This window comes from Myxocyprinus asiaticus, chromosome 18 (genome assembly GCF_019703515.2).
Source record: "Myxocyprinus asiaticus isolate MX2 ecotype Aquarium Trade chromosome 18, UBuf_Myxa_2, whole genome shotgun sequence".
Lineage (NCBI taxonomy): Eukaryota > Metazoa > Chordata > Actinopteri > Cypriniformes > Catostomidae > Myxocyprinus > Myxocyprinus asiaticus.
Window position 1 is genome coordinate 26,494,917 of NC_059361.1, and position 17,642 is coordinate 26,512,558.

The 17,642-nt window shown below is 36.2% G+C and overlaps 1 protein-coding gene across 1 annotated transcript; it reads left to right on the plus strand.

Annotated features, from left to right (window-relative positions):
• The first annotated feature begins 2,478 nt into the window (after nucleotides 1-2,478).
• On the plus strand, nucleotides 2,479-16,451 carry LOC127456471 (protein-glutamine gamma-glutamyltransferase 2-like). Its single transcript, XM_051724988.1, has 13 exons — nucleotides 2,479-2,761; nucleotides 7,176-7,352; nucleotides 7,718-7,948; nucleotides 8,915-9,033; nucleotides 9,449-9,577; nucleotides 9,700-9,877; nucleotides 10,810-10,948; nucleotides 12,176-12,279; nucleotides 12,450-12,692; nucleotides 13,227-13,493; nucleotides 14,564-14,724; nucleotides 14,816-14,952; nucleotides 15,483-16,451. The coding sequence occupies exons 1-13, from the start codon at nucleotides 2,746-2,748 to the stop codon at nucleotides 15,658-15,660; spliced, it is 2,079 nt and encodes a 692-aa protein (XP_051580948.1). The 5' UTR covers nucleotides 2,479-2,745; the 3' UTR covers nucleotides 15,661-16,451.
• Nucleotides 16,452-17,642: the final 1,191 nt, after the last annotated feature.

Below are 17,642 nucleotides of genomic sequence, written 5' to 3' on the forward strand. Positions count from 1 at the left end.
AATAAAACATACAACGTTTAAAGATAAGCCAGTTGACCTCATATTAGACAAACGTATTAAATATATTTGAGATATAAAAATATCTCTTGTATTAGACCAGGGCTATTCTATTCCATTTTACTTCTAACCCTACACTAACACACCTGCTTTTACTTTCAGGTAATCCTGAAGACCTTAAAGGGATAGTTCACTCAAAAATGAAAATTCAATCATCATTTTCTCACCCTCATGCCATCCCAGATGTGTATGACTTTCTTCTACAGAACACAAATGAAGAATATCTCAGCTCTGTAGGTCCATACAATGAAAGTGAATGGTGGCCAGAATTTAGAAGGTCCAAAAATCACCTAAAAGCAGCATAAAAGTAATCCAAAAAATTTCAGTGGTTAAATATATGTCTTCAGAAGCGATATGATAAGTGTGGGAGAGAAACAGATCAATATTTCAGTACTTGTATACTATAAATCTCCACATTCACTTTCACATTCTTTCACATAGTGAAAGTGGAAATTCATAGTAAAGAAGTATTAAAATATTGATCTGTTTCTCACACCAAAAGTGATCGCTTCAGCTGGAGTTTTATGGATAACTTTTATGCTGCCTTTAAGAGATTTTTGGAGCCACTGTTCACTTTCATTGTATGGACCTGCAGAGCTGAGATATTTTTCTATAAATCTTCGTTTGTGTTCTGGAGAATAAAGAAAATCATACACATCTGGGATAAATGATGAGATAATTGTCATTTTTGGGTGAACTATCCCTTTAATTAGCTTGTTCAGGTGTATTTAATTAGAGTTGGAGCTAAACTCTTCAGGACGTGGCCCTCCAGAACCTTCATAAACCCCCAGGGTATCAGAGTGTTTGTACTTCCTCTCATCATGTTAAAATTTTATGCTTTCTACTGACATCAAAGTTTATGCTTCAGTACCACTATAGAATGGAAAGCTCTGACCAAATACAGGAAACAGGAAATTCTGTGTTATTGGCAATAATAATAACTTTAAATCAGTGCTTGAAACAGCATAGTGCTTTACAGGGAGGAAACAATATTTATTTTTTCAATCAGGGGTGTAGCAAATATTTTAGAAATGTCTACATTAATAATCCCCATTCACATTCATCTCCCCCACTTTCCAAATTATTCCAATGCTTATACAGGTTTCCCCCTTTGAATAAATTAAAAATCCCTGCAAGAGAGCCATTGAGAGAACAAGGTGAGATTTATCAAGATTTCCCATCATTTTGTCGCATGATTGTTTATTTTGCAGAAGAGGCGGTTTGGGTGGAGTTTTTGGCTAAGTGTTACACTCACAAGCACAGAATTATGTTTTTGTCCATGTGTAGGTGTGGAAGGGTGTTGCCTCCAACCATATCAGCTAGACAGAGATCCTTCTGTGTGGTCAAACACCACAGAAGTAATGTGACAGCATGGTGAGAATCCACTGCCGAGTTTGTGGCTACAGAGGTCATTGTTCTTTTCTATTTCCACTCCAGACAATACAGTAGACACATGACTTTATTTAAGGAACTAGAATTCTAATGACCAATGTGACTCCCATTTGTTAAAAGTCATAATATCAATGAGGAAGCCTACTGGAATTTAATTAAGTCCACAAAGTGCAGAGAAATTTCTCACTAAATAACGTCAGAAGTTTTAGCTGTTTCTCTTAATTCTCACCCATTGATCCCTTTGACCTCTGAGTTACACTAAGACGTCAGACACTTCCAACCACCAAATTACAGTTTACACCTTATAGATAATGTAAGTTAAATCATTGCATGATTTGTTTGTACACAATACTACCAGTAAACATTATTTGTCCTGATGGAAAGATTTCTTCAGAATTTTACAGAGAATGTTTGGGGAGGAGAAACTAATCGACTCAATACTTTTGAATTGTTCTTCTGAGTTAGTAAACCAATACAGTGCCTTTTTATAAAGAAAAGCCTTTGAATGCATTTAAGGACCCATCTGGTTTCATGCTGTGGAGTGTGGACCTTGGGGGAGGGAAAAAACACTGAAGTGAAATGTGTTACTTTCACTTGTTTATGCCAGGAAAAGGTTTTTAAATCCAACATTTGTAGTTTGACTCATGTTGCCTCAAACATGCTGAAGCATTCATTTGGCTTGTCTTTCTCCCACTGCTAAAATTAGTGACTTACTTAAAAATAGAAAGTAACAAACCATGAGTCAAAAAAAACAGGGATGGAGGTATTATGGAATACTGTGGAGGTATTCACTATACAGCAAAACGTCTCTCTTTTTAACAAAGGCCCCTGTGTGTGACCCAGGCCCTTACGGAAAAGTGGCAACTGTTCCAGCAAAAGAAATGATGCAAGTTGTAGTAAATTCTCAAACCTTGATTCTCTTTCCATAGGGGGAAATACTGACCAAATCAGAGCCCGTCTCTCTCTCTCTGTGTCTATACATATACAGTCAGAGATCAGTCTGTGTGCACACACTCACACCTCTGGCTGCTTGAGAATCTTGTATGTGTGTGTGATGTTAGAGGTCATAAAGGTCACACAGAGGATGCGTGAGTCAGAGTATCTCATACTGAAAGCTTGAAAGAGACAGGAAAATGGGAAGTAAACGATAGCATGGGGTGTCAAGGGCGTGGACTCTCTTTCATTATAAAAGGAACCCCTCAAATGCAAAGAAAGAAGACAGTTCTCTACTGAAATTTACAGCACGAATCAAGAGCAGGATTTCACGAAAAAGTTACTTAAGAGAAGTATCCATCAATGGCCAACCATAATGGTAAGGAATTGCTTTAAAGCTCTGTTAATTAATATGTCTGCGGTTCTATATACTTAGTAAATTTCTTGGCTCAAAGTCAGAATTGAGGATAGTCACATGACTGAGAGTAACAATACAGTATGCTATTTTGTACATCCACCTGTTACACATACTTCACACACACAACATTAAAAAGATACCCTTGTTTTCTGTAGAGTTGCTGAATTCAAATTAGTATTTTTTTTATGTTATTTTAATTAGATATTGTGAAGCCTTCTAGTGTTATGGCATGTGCTATCCAGTAAAAAAAGTTGTGTATGTAAACTCACATATATTACTACATAAAGATATACATAAAGCAGCAGTGTACACTGTAAAAAAATGGTAAAAATGGTAAAAGACTGTAAAAATGCTACAGAAATAAAACCTTAATTGATTAACAAATATTAACTGTAAAATGTACAGTACAATTTTTAAATATATTTTAAAAGACAATACAGTAGTTTTTACAATAAAATGCAGTTTTTGTAGATGTAAAAAGTATGATTTTTCCGTATAATTAATAATGAAAATTTACATTGTTTAACAAGAGAGTACGTGTACTTTTTACAGTAAATTATTGTTAAAATTACAGTAAAAAACAATAATCGGGCGTTCCCACAATTCCCTGCATTACCCATTACATTTAATTGCATTTTATGGGAATATTTATGTTGCTTTGGGGTGTTCTGTTTTATATTTATTGTAGTTTAGTTAATGTTTATTGCATAATTTTAATTTCACATGTGTTACCCTGATGGTATTAAGTGTTTGTGTGAGTGACACTGAGCACTGTCTCTTCATGTTTATTGGTCATTGCTACTGGAAGAGCCACAATTGGTGAACTTCATGACATCATGTGCTTTTCTGTAATTTTCACGGTGATTAACAAAACCTTATAAAGTAAAAAGCAGATTGTTACAGTTTCAGAAGGTTAATATCAAGTTTTTAATTTATTTTTTAATTTTTTAATTTATTTTTTTTACAGTGCCAGCGTGGTCTAATGTAATTTACAACAGTTTTAAATTGTAAAATGTACAGGTTGTTCTGTAAATTTGTTTACATTTTTACTGTATTTTTTACATAATTATTCTGGCAACCACAGCTGCCAGTTTCTTTTTTTTTTTTATTATAGTTTTACAGTGTAGTCAACAGTGACACAAATAGTGCTGGCAATGTACAGTACTTTTCCATTGCCGCTCTTGACTGTAGGTTTCATAAAAAAACATTTGCCATCCAAACATCTGCAGATCATCAATGATCTAATCCACTATGTGGTCTTTTTACCCTGGTTCAGATTACAAAGATATTACCTCTTTCCGTTAAATCATAACCTACTCAAACTGTGGCAGTATGAGATAAAAGTCCTATTGAAATGCTCCTGGTTGCAATACTTATTTTAGTTCTGTTTCATGCTGGACAGATAGGTTTGAGAGGGTTAGAAATACCCTGCATTGTTTGTACAACTATGGAAGCAGGTTATAGGCTTATTGGCTGACTGTGATATTTTGTTTGGTCCGATATAAAACCTCCTTGTGAGGTCTGAGCTTTCTAACCTCAGCTTTGACTGAGATCAAGAGTGTCGTAACAGTAAGAAAAAAGTGAATATAGCAGCAAGCAGCAATGTATGATTGTCTTATCAGAGGAAAGGATTAATCTTCAGATTCACATCACATTCAGCATATTCAAAAATTCTTTAAATAAGGAAGTTACACCCTTGCAGCCACAACATAAAACTTTACATGTCATAACAGTTTATTATATGCTCTGTCTTCCTAAGAATTTGTCATACTGTTTGGTCCCATCTCGTATGCTTATCATCTCGTATACAGGTGCATCTCAATAAATTAGAATGTCGTGGAAAAGTTCATTTATTTCAGTAATTCAACTCAAATTGTGAAACTCGTGTATTAAATAAATTCAATGCACACAGACTGAAGTAGTTTAAGTCTTTGGTTCTTTTAATTGTGACGATTTTGGCTCACATTTAACAAAAACCCACCAATTCACTATCTCAAAAAATTAGAATATGGTGACATGCCAATCAGCTAATCAACTCAAAACACCTGCAAAGTTTTCCTGAGCCTTCAAAATGGTCTCTCAGTTTGGTTCACTAGGCTACACAATCATGGGGAAGACTGCTGATCTGACAGTTGTCCAGAAGACAATCATTGACACCCTTCACAAGGAGGGTAAGCCACAAACATTCATTGCCAAAGAAGCTGACCGTTCACAGAGTGCTGTATCCAAGCATGTTAACAGAAAGTTGAGTGGAAGGAAAAAGTGTGGAAGAAAAAGATGCACAACCAACCGAGAGAACCGCAGCCTTATGATTGTCAAGCAAAATCGATTCAAGAATTTGGGTGAACTTCACAAGGAATGGACTGAGGCTGGGGTCAAGGCATCAAGAGCCACCACACACAGACGTGTCAAGGAATTTGGCTACAGTTGTCGTATTCCTCTTGTTAAGCCACTCCTGAACCACAGACAACGCCAGAGGCGTCTTACCTGGGCTAAGGAGAAGAAGAACTGGACTGTTGCCCAGTGGTCCAAAGTCCTCTTTTCAGATGAGAGCAAGTTTTGTATTTCATTTGGAAACCAATGTCCTAGAGTCTGGAGGAAGGGTGGAGAAGCTCATAGCCCAAGTTGCTTGAAGTCCAGTGTTAAGTTTCCACAGTCTGTGATGATTTGGGGTGCAATGTCATCTGCTGGTGTTGGTCCATTGTGTTTTTTGAAAACCAAAGTCACTGCACCCGTTTACCAAGAAATTTTGGAGCACTTCATGCTTCCTTCTGCTGACCAGCTTTTTAAAGATGCTGATTTCATTTTCCAGCAGGATTTGGCACCTGCCCACACTGCCAAAAGCACCAAAAGTTGGTTAAATGACCATGGTGTTGGTGTGCTTGACTGGCCAGCAAACTCACCAGACCTGAACCCCATAGAGAATCTATGGGGTATTGTCAAGAGGAAAATGAGAAACAAGAGACCAAAAAATGCAGATGAGCTGAAGGCCACTGTCAAAGAAACCTGGGCTTCCATACCACCTCAGCAGTGCCACAAACTGATCACCTCCATGCCACGCCGAATTGAGGCAGTAATTAAAGCAAAAGGAGCCCCTACCAAGTATTGAGTACATATACAGTAAATGAACATACTTTCCAGAAGGCCAACAATTCACTAAAAATGTTCTTTTTATTGGTCTTATGATGTATTCTAATTTTTTGAGATAGTGAATTGGTGGGTTTTTGTTAAATGTGAGCCAGAATCGTCACAATTAAAAGAACCAAAGACTTAAACTACTTCAGTCTGTGTGCATTGAATTTATTTAATACACGAGTTTCACAATTTGAGTTGAATTACTGAAATAAATGAACTTTTCCACGACATTCTAATTTATTGAGATGCACCTGTATATGTTAAGATAAAAACCTAAAGAGTAAAACAATATTTTTTTTAATAATCCTGTTAATTTTTGGTCATTCCGACTATCCCATCACAATTTACTGAGATATGGATGTCCAAAGAATATGAATGCAAAATGTTATGTAAATCAGTACATCAGTGAGTAGAAGATTTCTAAATATTTCACCAGAACAGTGGAAAATCCAAAAACATGGACGTCATTGTTTATTGGGATGGCAGATTTGTTCTTTATGAGTCACACTTCTTAAGTGTGAAATGTGAAGTCTGTATCCTAAATGGTTTGCAAGTCTGGGCCTTAAATAACAACATACCTGTTGATAGACAACCACATCACCTATGCATCCCATTATTTGATTATAAATTAAATTTATTAATTTAACCACTGAAATAAACTGCATGCAAAGTTTAAAAGTTATAGTTGATTAAAAAAAGATGAATATTAGAAAAATAAACCCACTATGAGAAGCAATAGAGGTCCAAGCAGTGATATTTCTAATTAAAACACATCTTCAGAGCTTTTCTGCCAAAGATTTCCTGAGCATTTAAATAGATGAAATCAAAGTCTTTTCCAGCAATACAGTCCAATGTCGGCCATCCTTGGAATGCTCTCGGGACCGAAATCTCCAAAACGGTTGGTCAAGGTTACGATCAAACAACATATTTCAAATCGGCAGTAAAATCTGATAACACTGGAATCATAAATTGTGCTTATTTATCTCAGATTATGCTAAAAAAAATGCAATTTTCCGTAAAAAACGTTGATTGGCTCTTTTACCTGTAAGGCGGTTCCAATTTCTCCTATTAATTTTAATAGAAGTGGCCCATATCTGCTAAATAGTCTCTGATGATACCAGAGATTAGAAAGATTTTGCATGATAAACCCAAGTCCTGTAAACATTTTAAAATATTAAAGAATTACAAAATGGATATTTAGGATTTTGTTATAAATTGCTTTCCATTCTTTTGTGCCCAGCTCTACTGAGTGTAATAGATCTGCAGTGTTATGAGAATAACCATGCTCACCATACAGAAGAGATGGACACTGAGCGTCTGCTGGTGCGCAGAGGTCAGCCCTTCTCTGTGGTGCTGCAGTGTAATGAACGTATCCCGCAGCCTCCAGACCACCAGCTCAACCTGATCCTGCACCTGGGTGAGTAAACTTACAGGCCAAAATCATGGGTAATGGAGAGTGTAATAGATGTAAACAGTGCGGGTGACAAATAAACCAAGTTCCTCACTTATTTTATGACCCACATTAGATGGATGACCTGTTATTTTATTTTCAGCAACTGGGAACACTGTCCCAGGCCCTGTGACAAAGGGGACCCACTGAAAAAGTCTTTGTGTTACAACAACAAACCTACTAAAAGCAATATAACAGTTTGCTACAGTGCTTATAATTACAGCATACGAGTTGTTTTGCGGAAAAATGTTATCAAAATTATTGTAAAGACAGTATTAAAATGGTCTTGTACAATGTTAAACCATAATTATCCTCTCATGTTTGTGTTACAGGTAAGAATAATGAGGTGGTTTTGAAGGTGTCAGATTCAGAGCAAGACCATGAGAAATGGTGGTTCAGCCAACATAATGCCCAGGGTGAGGTGATGCTGACCCTTCACAGCCCTGCTGATGCTCCTGTGGGTCTATACAGTATGGCTGTGGTTCTCCTCTCAGCTGATGGACAGATCATGGAGCAAACCAAGCCTCAGACTTTCTACCTGCTTTTCAATCCATGGTGCAAAGGTGAGCAGAAAATTAAAGGAATGGTTCACCCAAAAATGAAAGTTCTTCTGTAATCGTTTACTCCCCTTCATGTTATCCAAACACCCCTTTCTTTCTTCTGTGAAACACAAAAGGTGTAGATGATCCTGACTGCTCTTTTCCATATAATGAATGGGATGTGGTTTAAAATCAATGAGGTTTGGTCTTGAGAACCAATCAGGTTTAACGTCATATATATCAAACCTGGTGCATTGTGTCTAAAGACACAATATTTGATTTGAGATCTACAACAGAGGGTGAGATTTTATGTACATAATGACTTAAATTTTGGTCTGTTTCTATGGTTTCAAAAGGGTTTTTGGTAACATTTTACAATAAGGTTGTATTCGTTAGTTAATCACATAAGTTAACACAATCTCACAATGAACAATACATTTTTAACAAGTTGTATGTTAACATTAGTTAATGCATTATGAACTAACATGAACTAACAATGTAAAACAATATAATTAAAAAATTAACATTAACCAAGAATAATAAATGCTTTAAAATTGTTTTTCATGATTAGTTTGTGATACTGAATGCATTAACTAATGTTAACAAATATTACCTTATTGTAAAGTGTTACCAAGTTTTAATAGCGTAGAAGCTGGATGGTTTACTTTTATGATACTCACATACTTGTGGATTTTGGAGCTTGACAGTGTCAGTATTTCTTTTTTCCATGGAACACAAAAGATGTTAGGCAGAATGTTAGCCTTAGTCACCATTCAATTTCATTGCATACTTTTTCCATACATTGAAAGTAAATGGTTACTGAGAATAAAATTCTGTCTAACATCACCTTTCGTGTTTCATGGTCTAAGTTTTATGTTTTGGCAAGTCATATTTTCTCATGAAGATAGAAATATTCAAATGATATTACATAATTATAACATACATGGTCATTTTGGCCTTATAAATCACAATTATATTTATTTCCTGTAGAGGATGCAGTGTACCTCCCTAGTGATGAACTGCTGCAGGAGTACATTTTAAATGAAAATGGGGTTTTGTACCAGGGCTCATGGGATGACATTACCACCGTGCCCTGGAACTTCGGACAGGTAACATACACATGCATTCACATGAGATCCAAATTTTTACAAATCCCATCTGTCTGTTTATTCAGTCTTGTGGTAAGTGCCCTCTCTGAGAAAGTGTCATGGCCTGAGATGACTGACATAAGGTCAGGATTTATGGTCAGTGTTGCATGGTGGTGGAATCCAGATGAGGCAGCATGTGAATTGTGACAGATTAGTGGCAGAGGAGCTACAGGGAGCTTGTCTGCAGGGTAATCATCTCCCGGTAGATGTCAAACATTTTCTGCCACAAATGTCTGTCTCACAATCAAGTGCTTGTTCCCCTTTCAGTCAGAAAGAAATTGGAGGCCTGAGGAGGTAAAGGGAATCTAGATTCGCCAGAATGTGCTGAACTTAACAGTAAAATATGTAATTTCCCTGGTAATCTCTTTTCAAACAGTTTGAAAAAGACGTGGTGGATATTTGCTTTGAAATACTGGACAATTCACCTGCAGCCATGAAGAATTCAGAGATGGACATCGCCAATAGAGCGAGCCCGGTTTATGTTAGCAGGACTGTTACAGCCATGGTAAGACATATAAAGATGGTTATTTGCTCTCTCTGCCCCTGTTATAATCATAATTGACTTTTCACTGTATTGAACAACAGATACATTTATGCCCATTTGTATACAAACTGTATATTTGACAGGTGAATGCTAATGATGATCGGGGAGTGGTATCTGGGCGCTGGGATGGAGAGTACAGTGATGGGGTGGCACCCACACATTGGACTGGCAGTGTACCTATCCTGAGGCACTGGAGTGAGGGTGGGGGTCAAAAGGTGCACTATGGCCAATGTTGGGTATTCACTGGGGTGGCCTGCACAGGTAAAAAAGCAACTTCAGGGCCGTTTTCAATAAACAATTTTAGAGTTTCCAAAGATAATCAGAGGCTGCTAAAGGGCTAGTTCACCCAAAAATGAAATCCTCCATGGAACACTAAAGGAAATGTTAGGCAGAATGACTGCCTCAGTAACTATTCACTTTCATTGCATCCTTTTTGCATTTAAAGAGGTCATGACATTTCTTTTTTTATTATTTTAATATTTTTCTTGAGGTTCACTTGTAATATAAGTAAACATTGTTTTGCACAAAAAAACAGTCATATGCAGTATTTGTAAAACATGTTCATTTTTTACCTTCATTCTGACCCTCTGGAAGAAATACTCAATTTTGGTGCTGCTTCTCCTTTAAGACTTGACAGTAAATGCCCACTGTTATAATTGGCTCTCTGCTCTTGACTGACCTGCTGTCTACTTGCCATCTCACTGCTCACCCCTACTGGGTGGGGCTACAGAGGTGATTAAAGGTAAAGTAGGCATTGATGTGTTGTTGTGCAGGCGGTCAGATGCAAATGTCTACCACAGTGTGATGTCACAATGTGGAGGAAGTAGAAAACGAGTCGTTTTGGCAGCTTGGTTTCAACAAATGCTCTTTTTGCAGTGAGGAGGAAGTTTACAGTTCTGAAACTTACTGTAGGCCTATGTTTTTATAGTACAGTGACTTCTTATATGTCAAAATATCAAGGAAATTGTATTCCTAATGTCATGACCCCTTTAAAGAAAGTGAATGGTGACTAATGTCTCCTTTTGTGTTCCACGGAAGAAACAAAGTCATAATGGTTTGGAACAACTTGATTATGTTGACAGAATTATGACAAAATGTCATTATGACAATGACAGAGTTTTCATTTTTGGGGGATCTATCCCTTTAATAATTCCTGGGTCTCACACTTGGTATATATTCTGCCTTTTCCACAGTAATTCGCTGTCTTGGCATTCCAACCAGATGCATCACTAATTACTCATCTGCTCATGACACTAACGCCAACATTGCCGTGGATTACCTTTTCAACGAACAGCTGGAAAGTGTGTCTGAAGGCAGGAAGGACACAATCTGGTGAGACGTGGAAAAAAGATTTCACACAAAAATGTCATAGGTGTACGCTGTAAAAAAAAAAAAGTCAAGTAACCCAAGAATGTGCTTCATGTGGTAACATCTAAATTAACTGCTTTTAATCAAGTCATAAAATTCACATTTCCACTTTTTAAAGTGTACCCACACTGTAAAAACGTGCAGTTTCTATTTCTTACCTAACTTCTTGAAAATGTGGTTTTGTTGGACTAACCTAATATTGTCAGGTTGATTCAGTCATGTTAATTGAAATTTTTGACTTACATACTGGGCATACAACCAGTTCATTAATTTAGCTATGCTATCTACATTAATTTTATAGCTCTCTACTCTTATGCATGATGACAGTTGTCTCGTTTGTCTATTTTGTTTCTCCTAAGGAATTTAAGGAGAAACATCTGACATACCTGTATGTTGATGAGACATAATGGAGAACTCCATTTAAACAAGTGAATGAATGAATGAATGAATGAACGTTACATTTATATAACGCTTTTCTGACACTACACTCAAAGCCCTTTACACAGTGAACAGGGGACTCTCCTTAACCACCACTAGGTGGTCTCCTTAATGTCTTAATATCCCTTTAAGGATCTCTCCTTAAAGGGATAGTTCATCCAAAAATGAAAATCCTCTCATTATTTACTCACTTTCATGCCATCCCAGATGTACATGACTTTCTTTCTGAACACAAATGAAAAAAATCAAATAAAGGCAGTATAAAAGTAATCCATAAGACTCCAGTGGTTTAATATATGTCGTCTGAAGTGATGCAGTCACTTTGGGTGAGAAACAGATCGATATTTAAATCTATATATTATAAAGTGGATATTTATACTAAAAAAAGTACTTAAATATTGATCTTTTTCTCACCCACACATATCATATCGCTTCTGCGGACATAGATTTAACCACTGGAGTCATATGGATTAGTTTTATGCTGCCGTTATGTGATTTTTTTGGAGCTTGAAAAAGGTCTGGCCACCATTCACTTGCACTGAGTGGAACTACAGAGCTGAAATATTCTTCTAAAAATCTTTGATTGTGTTCTGCAGAAGTAAGAAAGTGATACACATCTTGGATGGCAAGAGGGTGGTAAATTATAAGATAATTTTTTTTTTTTGGTGAACAATTCCTGTAAAGAGCAACCTCTGAGCAATAATATTTTCCTCTGGGTAGCCTCTGACCTGTGAGTTTCATCTACTTTTTCAGGAATTACCACTGTTGGATTGAGTCCTGGATGAAACGTGATGATCTCCCGGAAGGTTACGATGGATGGCAGGTGCTAGATCCAACCCCTCAAGAAAGGAGTGATGGTAGGCTTTAGACTACAATACTGTGAATGATTAGTAGCTATCTTCTTATTGGTAAGCTTCTTCTTAAAGTATTAAAAAAAAGCTTCCAGCGTACTTCTCCTCTGTCACATCCCTCTATAGACTACAATGTAAACTAGCTCTACTCTGCCTCTTCATCCATGTTCTTACAGGGGTGTTCTGCTGTGGGCCTTGCCCAGTCCGGGCGGTCAAAGAGGGCGAGGTTGGGTTAAAATACGACACCCCATTTGTGTTCTCTGAGGTAAACGCAGATCTTGTCATCTGGATTGTTCATCCAGATGGGGAGCGAACTCGAGTGTCCCAGAACAGCATAACCATAGGGCGGAACATCAGCACTAAGAGTGTGTATGGAGACTTCAGAGAAGACATTACTGCAAACTACAAATATCCTGAAGGTAACATACATCAACCAGACTGCCTGTAGTATGCACTCATTTCATTCACATGTATTGAGCTGCATGAACTAAAACTAAATTCATTTTTCACTTACCTGTCTCCTCCTATTCTGTTAGTCAACATGAAGCGATGATAACAATATATTACATACGTATGTGACATATTTCAGAGTAAAATGTTATTCAATGAGAAAAGAAATGTTGTGTGGGACTTATCAATTGGGAATTGATTGGATTGTGAAAAGTAGTCTCTATATGTCAGGTGGTTGAAAAATAAGAGGGCTTGATGATGTCAGCCATAATGGAAAGTCACTTCACAGGCAGAGCAAGTGATTATATTTTGATGAAAGATTACAAGAAACTTGTTTTTTTTTTTAATTTTTTATAATGTGTATAGATGAACCGTTCACAATTAGACCAGCAATGTTTATTAAGAAATTAAATATGGTCAATTTTGATTTCATGTTGGATTTAAAGTATATTTTTACATGCCGACTGATAAGTATCACTTTCAAATCTTCTGTCCTTTGACAGGCTCAATGAAGGAGCGAGAGGTTTATAAAAAAGCAGGAAGACAAGTGGCTCAACAGAATGAAGATCCAGGACAGCTCGAGCTCTTCATCAAGCATGCTCCAGCTATCCACGGCACAGACTTTGATGTGATCATAGAGGTGTATAATGCTGGTGGGGAGGACACAGATGCACAGCTCACAGTCACATCGAACGCAGTAACTTATAATAGCATCCACAGGGGAGAGTGCCAGAGAAAGACAACATCTCTCACAGTGCCAGCTCACAAAGGTATGACCAGGAAACTAAAAAAAAACCCATCTATAGTGGCCCCCAAAAAGTATTCTGACACTTTGGTAGAATTTCCTTGCATTAAGTGACAAAATATAAAATCAAGTGGCATCTGCAAACAAGTGATTTTCTCACTTTTATTCCCTTTTATTCATTTTTAGAGGTTGTATAAAATCAGTACCTCTCAAGTTCACACAGGTGTCTTAGCAGAATAACCACAGTTGTGTAGCACATTAAAGGGATAGTTCACCCAAAAATAAAAATTCTCTCATCATTTACTCACCCTCATGCCATCCCAGATCTGCATGACTTTCTTTCTTCTGCTGAACACAAACAAAGATTTTTAGAAAAATATCTCAGCTCTTTAGGTCCATACAATGCAAGTGAATGGTGGCTAGATCTTTGAAGCTCTAAAAAGTATATAAAGGCAGCATAAAAATAATTAATAAGACTCCAGTGGTTAAATCCATACCTTCAGAAGCGATATGATAGGTGTGGGTTAGAACCAGATCAATATTTAAGTCTTTTTTTAGTATAAATATCCACTTTCACTTTTACTTTCACATTCTTCTTTTGTTTTTGGCAATCCACATTCTTTGTGCATATCGCCACCTACTGGGCAGGGAGGAGAATTTATAGTAAAAAAGGACTTACATATTTTTCTGTTTCTATCATATTGCTCCTGACTATAATGATTTAACCACTGGAGTCGTATGAATTACTTTTATGCTGCCTTTATGTGCTTTTTGGACCTTCAAAGTTCTGGAAACCATTCACTTGCATTGTATGGACCTACAGAGCATTTTCTTCTAAAATTCTTTGTTTGTGTTCAACAGAAGAAAGAAAGTCATACACATCTGGTATGGCATGAGGGTAAGTAAATGATGAGAGAATTTAAATTTTTGGAAATAAAAATAAAATTTAAATACCATGTTGTTCCACCTAGTCTTGAAAACAGAATAATCTTAATTTTGAACAATATATATTTATTTAGTTTATATATTGAAATATTAACTTCTCATTTACAGCCATTGACAGTAAATTCAAAAATATGTTTGCATCACTTTTAGCTCATAAAGTGGTGCTGCGACTTCAATATGACCATTATGGAGCATGTGTGTCTGAGCATCACATGATAAGGGTCACAGCGCTACTCCAACCCAGTGCACAGGACAACATCATCCTGCAAGAAATCAACATACCCTTGAAAATGCCAACACTTCATATCAAGGTAACGAACTGTTCCACAGATTCTAGCACAACATCCTTGGCTCTCAGTGCAGACCATTTTCCCTAATAACTGACATTTTTCTACATTCTAGATTGTTGGAACAGCGATTGTATCACGTAAACTGACGGCACACATCTCCTTCACCAATCCGCTGCCTGTTAGTCTTAAAGGAGGTGTGTTTACTGTAGAAGGGGCAGGACTAACAGAAGCAAAGGAAATAAAAACACAGTATGTACTGGTTTTAGCATTTTAAAAATGAAAATATTACTACAGTATTAAAGTGGGGATTACTGGTGTGGAATATTACTGGGAAAATATCACTTAAGTTATATAAATTTATTTTGGCGTAATAAACATAGTAGAGAGAATTGTTGAACTCTTCATATAAGTGGAGACAATACAAAAATGTATAAAAAAATCACAAAAGTTACAAGTGCGGACTGCATCTTTTGTCATTTTTGAGTAATAAACATGACAGAGTAATGTCACATTATTACCCAATCAGTCAGAAATTTTCTGCCTTGAAAAAAATTCTACTGACCTGACTATGCTATATTTCAGTGTGTAATCCAACCAATAAACTTCACATAAATTGCCTGGCAGGACATCAAGAACTGGCTTGTTTAGCCTTATGATCCTACTGCAGTGTCTCAGATATGATATGAGCTATTAGCCGCAATCCCAGGTCACTGAATTCAGTTGTCAAAAAGACATGCAAGCTATGGTTGACTTATGTGAAATTTCTCTTTCTCCTATAGTGGTAATATTGAACCTGGTCAGAATGTGATGGTGAAATTCTCTTTCAAACCTACCCGTGTTGGACTGAGGAAACTGCTTGTCGACTTTGACTCAGACAGACTGAGAGATGTCAAAGGAGAAGCCACTATTATTGTTCACCATAAAAAGAAAAATATGAATGCTCTCCCAGAAATCTAGGCAAGCTTGTCAATTAAGAGAGCAATAGAATATTCAGTGTAATTCACACAGTTTTAAAAGAGAAAATGAAAGAGAAAAACTAGCTTACAGTTGTGTTAGTTTACCCCAAAAATGAAAAATCTGTCATTTACTTGCCCTAATGTTGTTCCAAACCTGTATGACTTTCTTTCCTCTGTGGAACACAAAAGGAGATGTTAGGCAGAATATTAGCCTCAGTCACTGTTTATTGTTTTTTTTATTTCATATCTTTTTTCTATACAATAAAAACAAATGGTTACTTTGGCTGTTAGTCCCTAACATACTGTCACGGAAAGTTATAAGGGTTTGGAACAACATAAGGGTGAGTAAATGATGAAATAATTTTAATTTTTTGATTGAACTATCCCTTTAATAACAATATGTTTGTTTGCTATTTATTTTTATAGTGTGTAAGGCTTATTGTACTTCCTGTTTAATTTTGTTGTTTCTTAAATAAGAATATGTTGCTCTAAATATGTATGATTTATCCATATCAATATAAATATAATTATCTATAACAAAAAAAGTATATCATGATATTAGCATGCTTCTTTTTTGACATGTGCCATGGCAATATCATGTTTTTATACGTGTACCATAGTAATACCATGGTATTCTTTGAAATACCTTGCAATTACCATGGTACATGAATTTGGTAGTCATTCACTACCATGCAGTATATCAAAGTACCTTTGTTTTTCAAAATTGTACTAAGGTATCGCCACACCACATCCCTTTTCGTAAGGGATGTATGTTGTCCCCCCCCCCCAGCTAAAGGCAACACCAAATAAAACAACTGAAGATTTTAGAAGCTAAACGTAACTTTTTAGACTTTTTAGTTACTCTTTAGCAATCACAGATTACTCTGTGATTGCAAAAGAGTAACCTTATAAGCGAGCAGGTGACATTTATTACAGGTACATTTGTCTGTAAATGATACACTGGGGGGAAAAACGGAAAATGTAGTTTGTTCGATTTAGTAAACCATATTATTTGTGATCTACACAACAAAATTGTGTTCCTCTTCTAAACTTGTTTTCTTTGCTTTCGATTAATGTAATTTTCTAAAATATGCACTCTACTAGATTAAATCATGTAGGGTGAACGTGAACCAATCAAATATGTTCAACAACATGGGCAAAGGATTTGGGCAGGGGATTTGTTGTTCCCAGCATGCTTTGCGTGGGATTTGATGCAGAGAGTATAATTTTGAAATTAAGTGTTATTTTATGCATTTTTGAGCAAGATGAGAAGAGGGAGACTTAATAGTGTTTAATTTTGTCATTTTGGGATTGAGAACCAATTTAGTTATGCTGCGTTACCATTGTGGTGACAAGTGGAGCTTTTGGTCAGGCTGAGGATGGGTACACAAACAGTATGAAGTATGTTTATGTTACTTTACTCAAGAAGCAATTACTAATTAGTATTTAGCATGCTAATAAATGGTTCTTCTATTTACCCAATAGCTATATAGGAAACCAAACAACTTAAGTATGTGATACAAAAATATTATGTCAAACTGATAAAGTTAATCATGTTAGGAACACATATAAAATCACATTAAGGCTACTTAATTGGGTCATTTAAAAATAACTTCATTCCATTATGTTGAAATTACATATGTTTTCTGACAAACAATTAATGAGCTAAACCAAGAGGAAAAAATATGTTGTTGTAACTTAACTGATTCATGTGGAACCAATGTACATGATTAAATCATGTAAATTCAGGGGATTTTTATTTTCAGTGTTATGCCATTATTGTCATATGGATTATCAACTCATATGGTCTAAAATGATATGGTTTACAGCTGGTTTCAAAACTTGTCCTTAGTGTATAAAGTATTTTTGTATTTGATCGCCGCCTGCAGTGAGAAAATGCTTACTATAAACTCTATGACACATCATCATACACATTATTGCAATTATTATTATTATTATTATTAATGTCGTTTTATGCGTGTT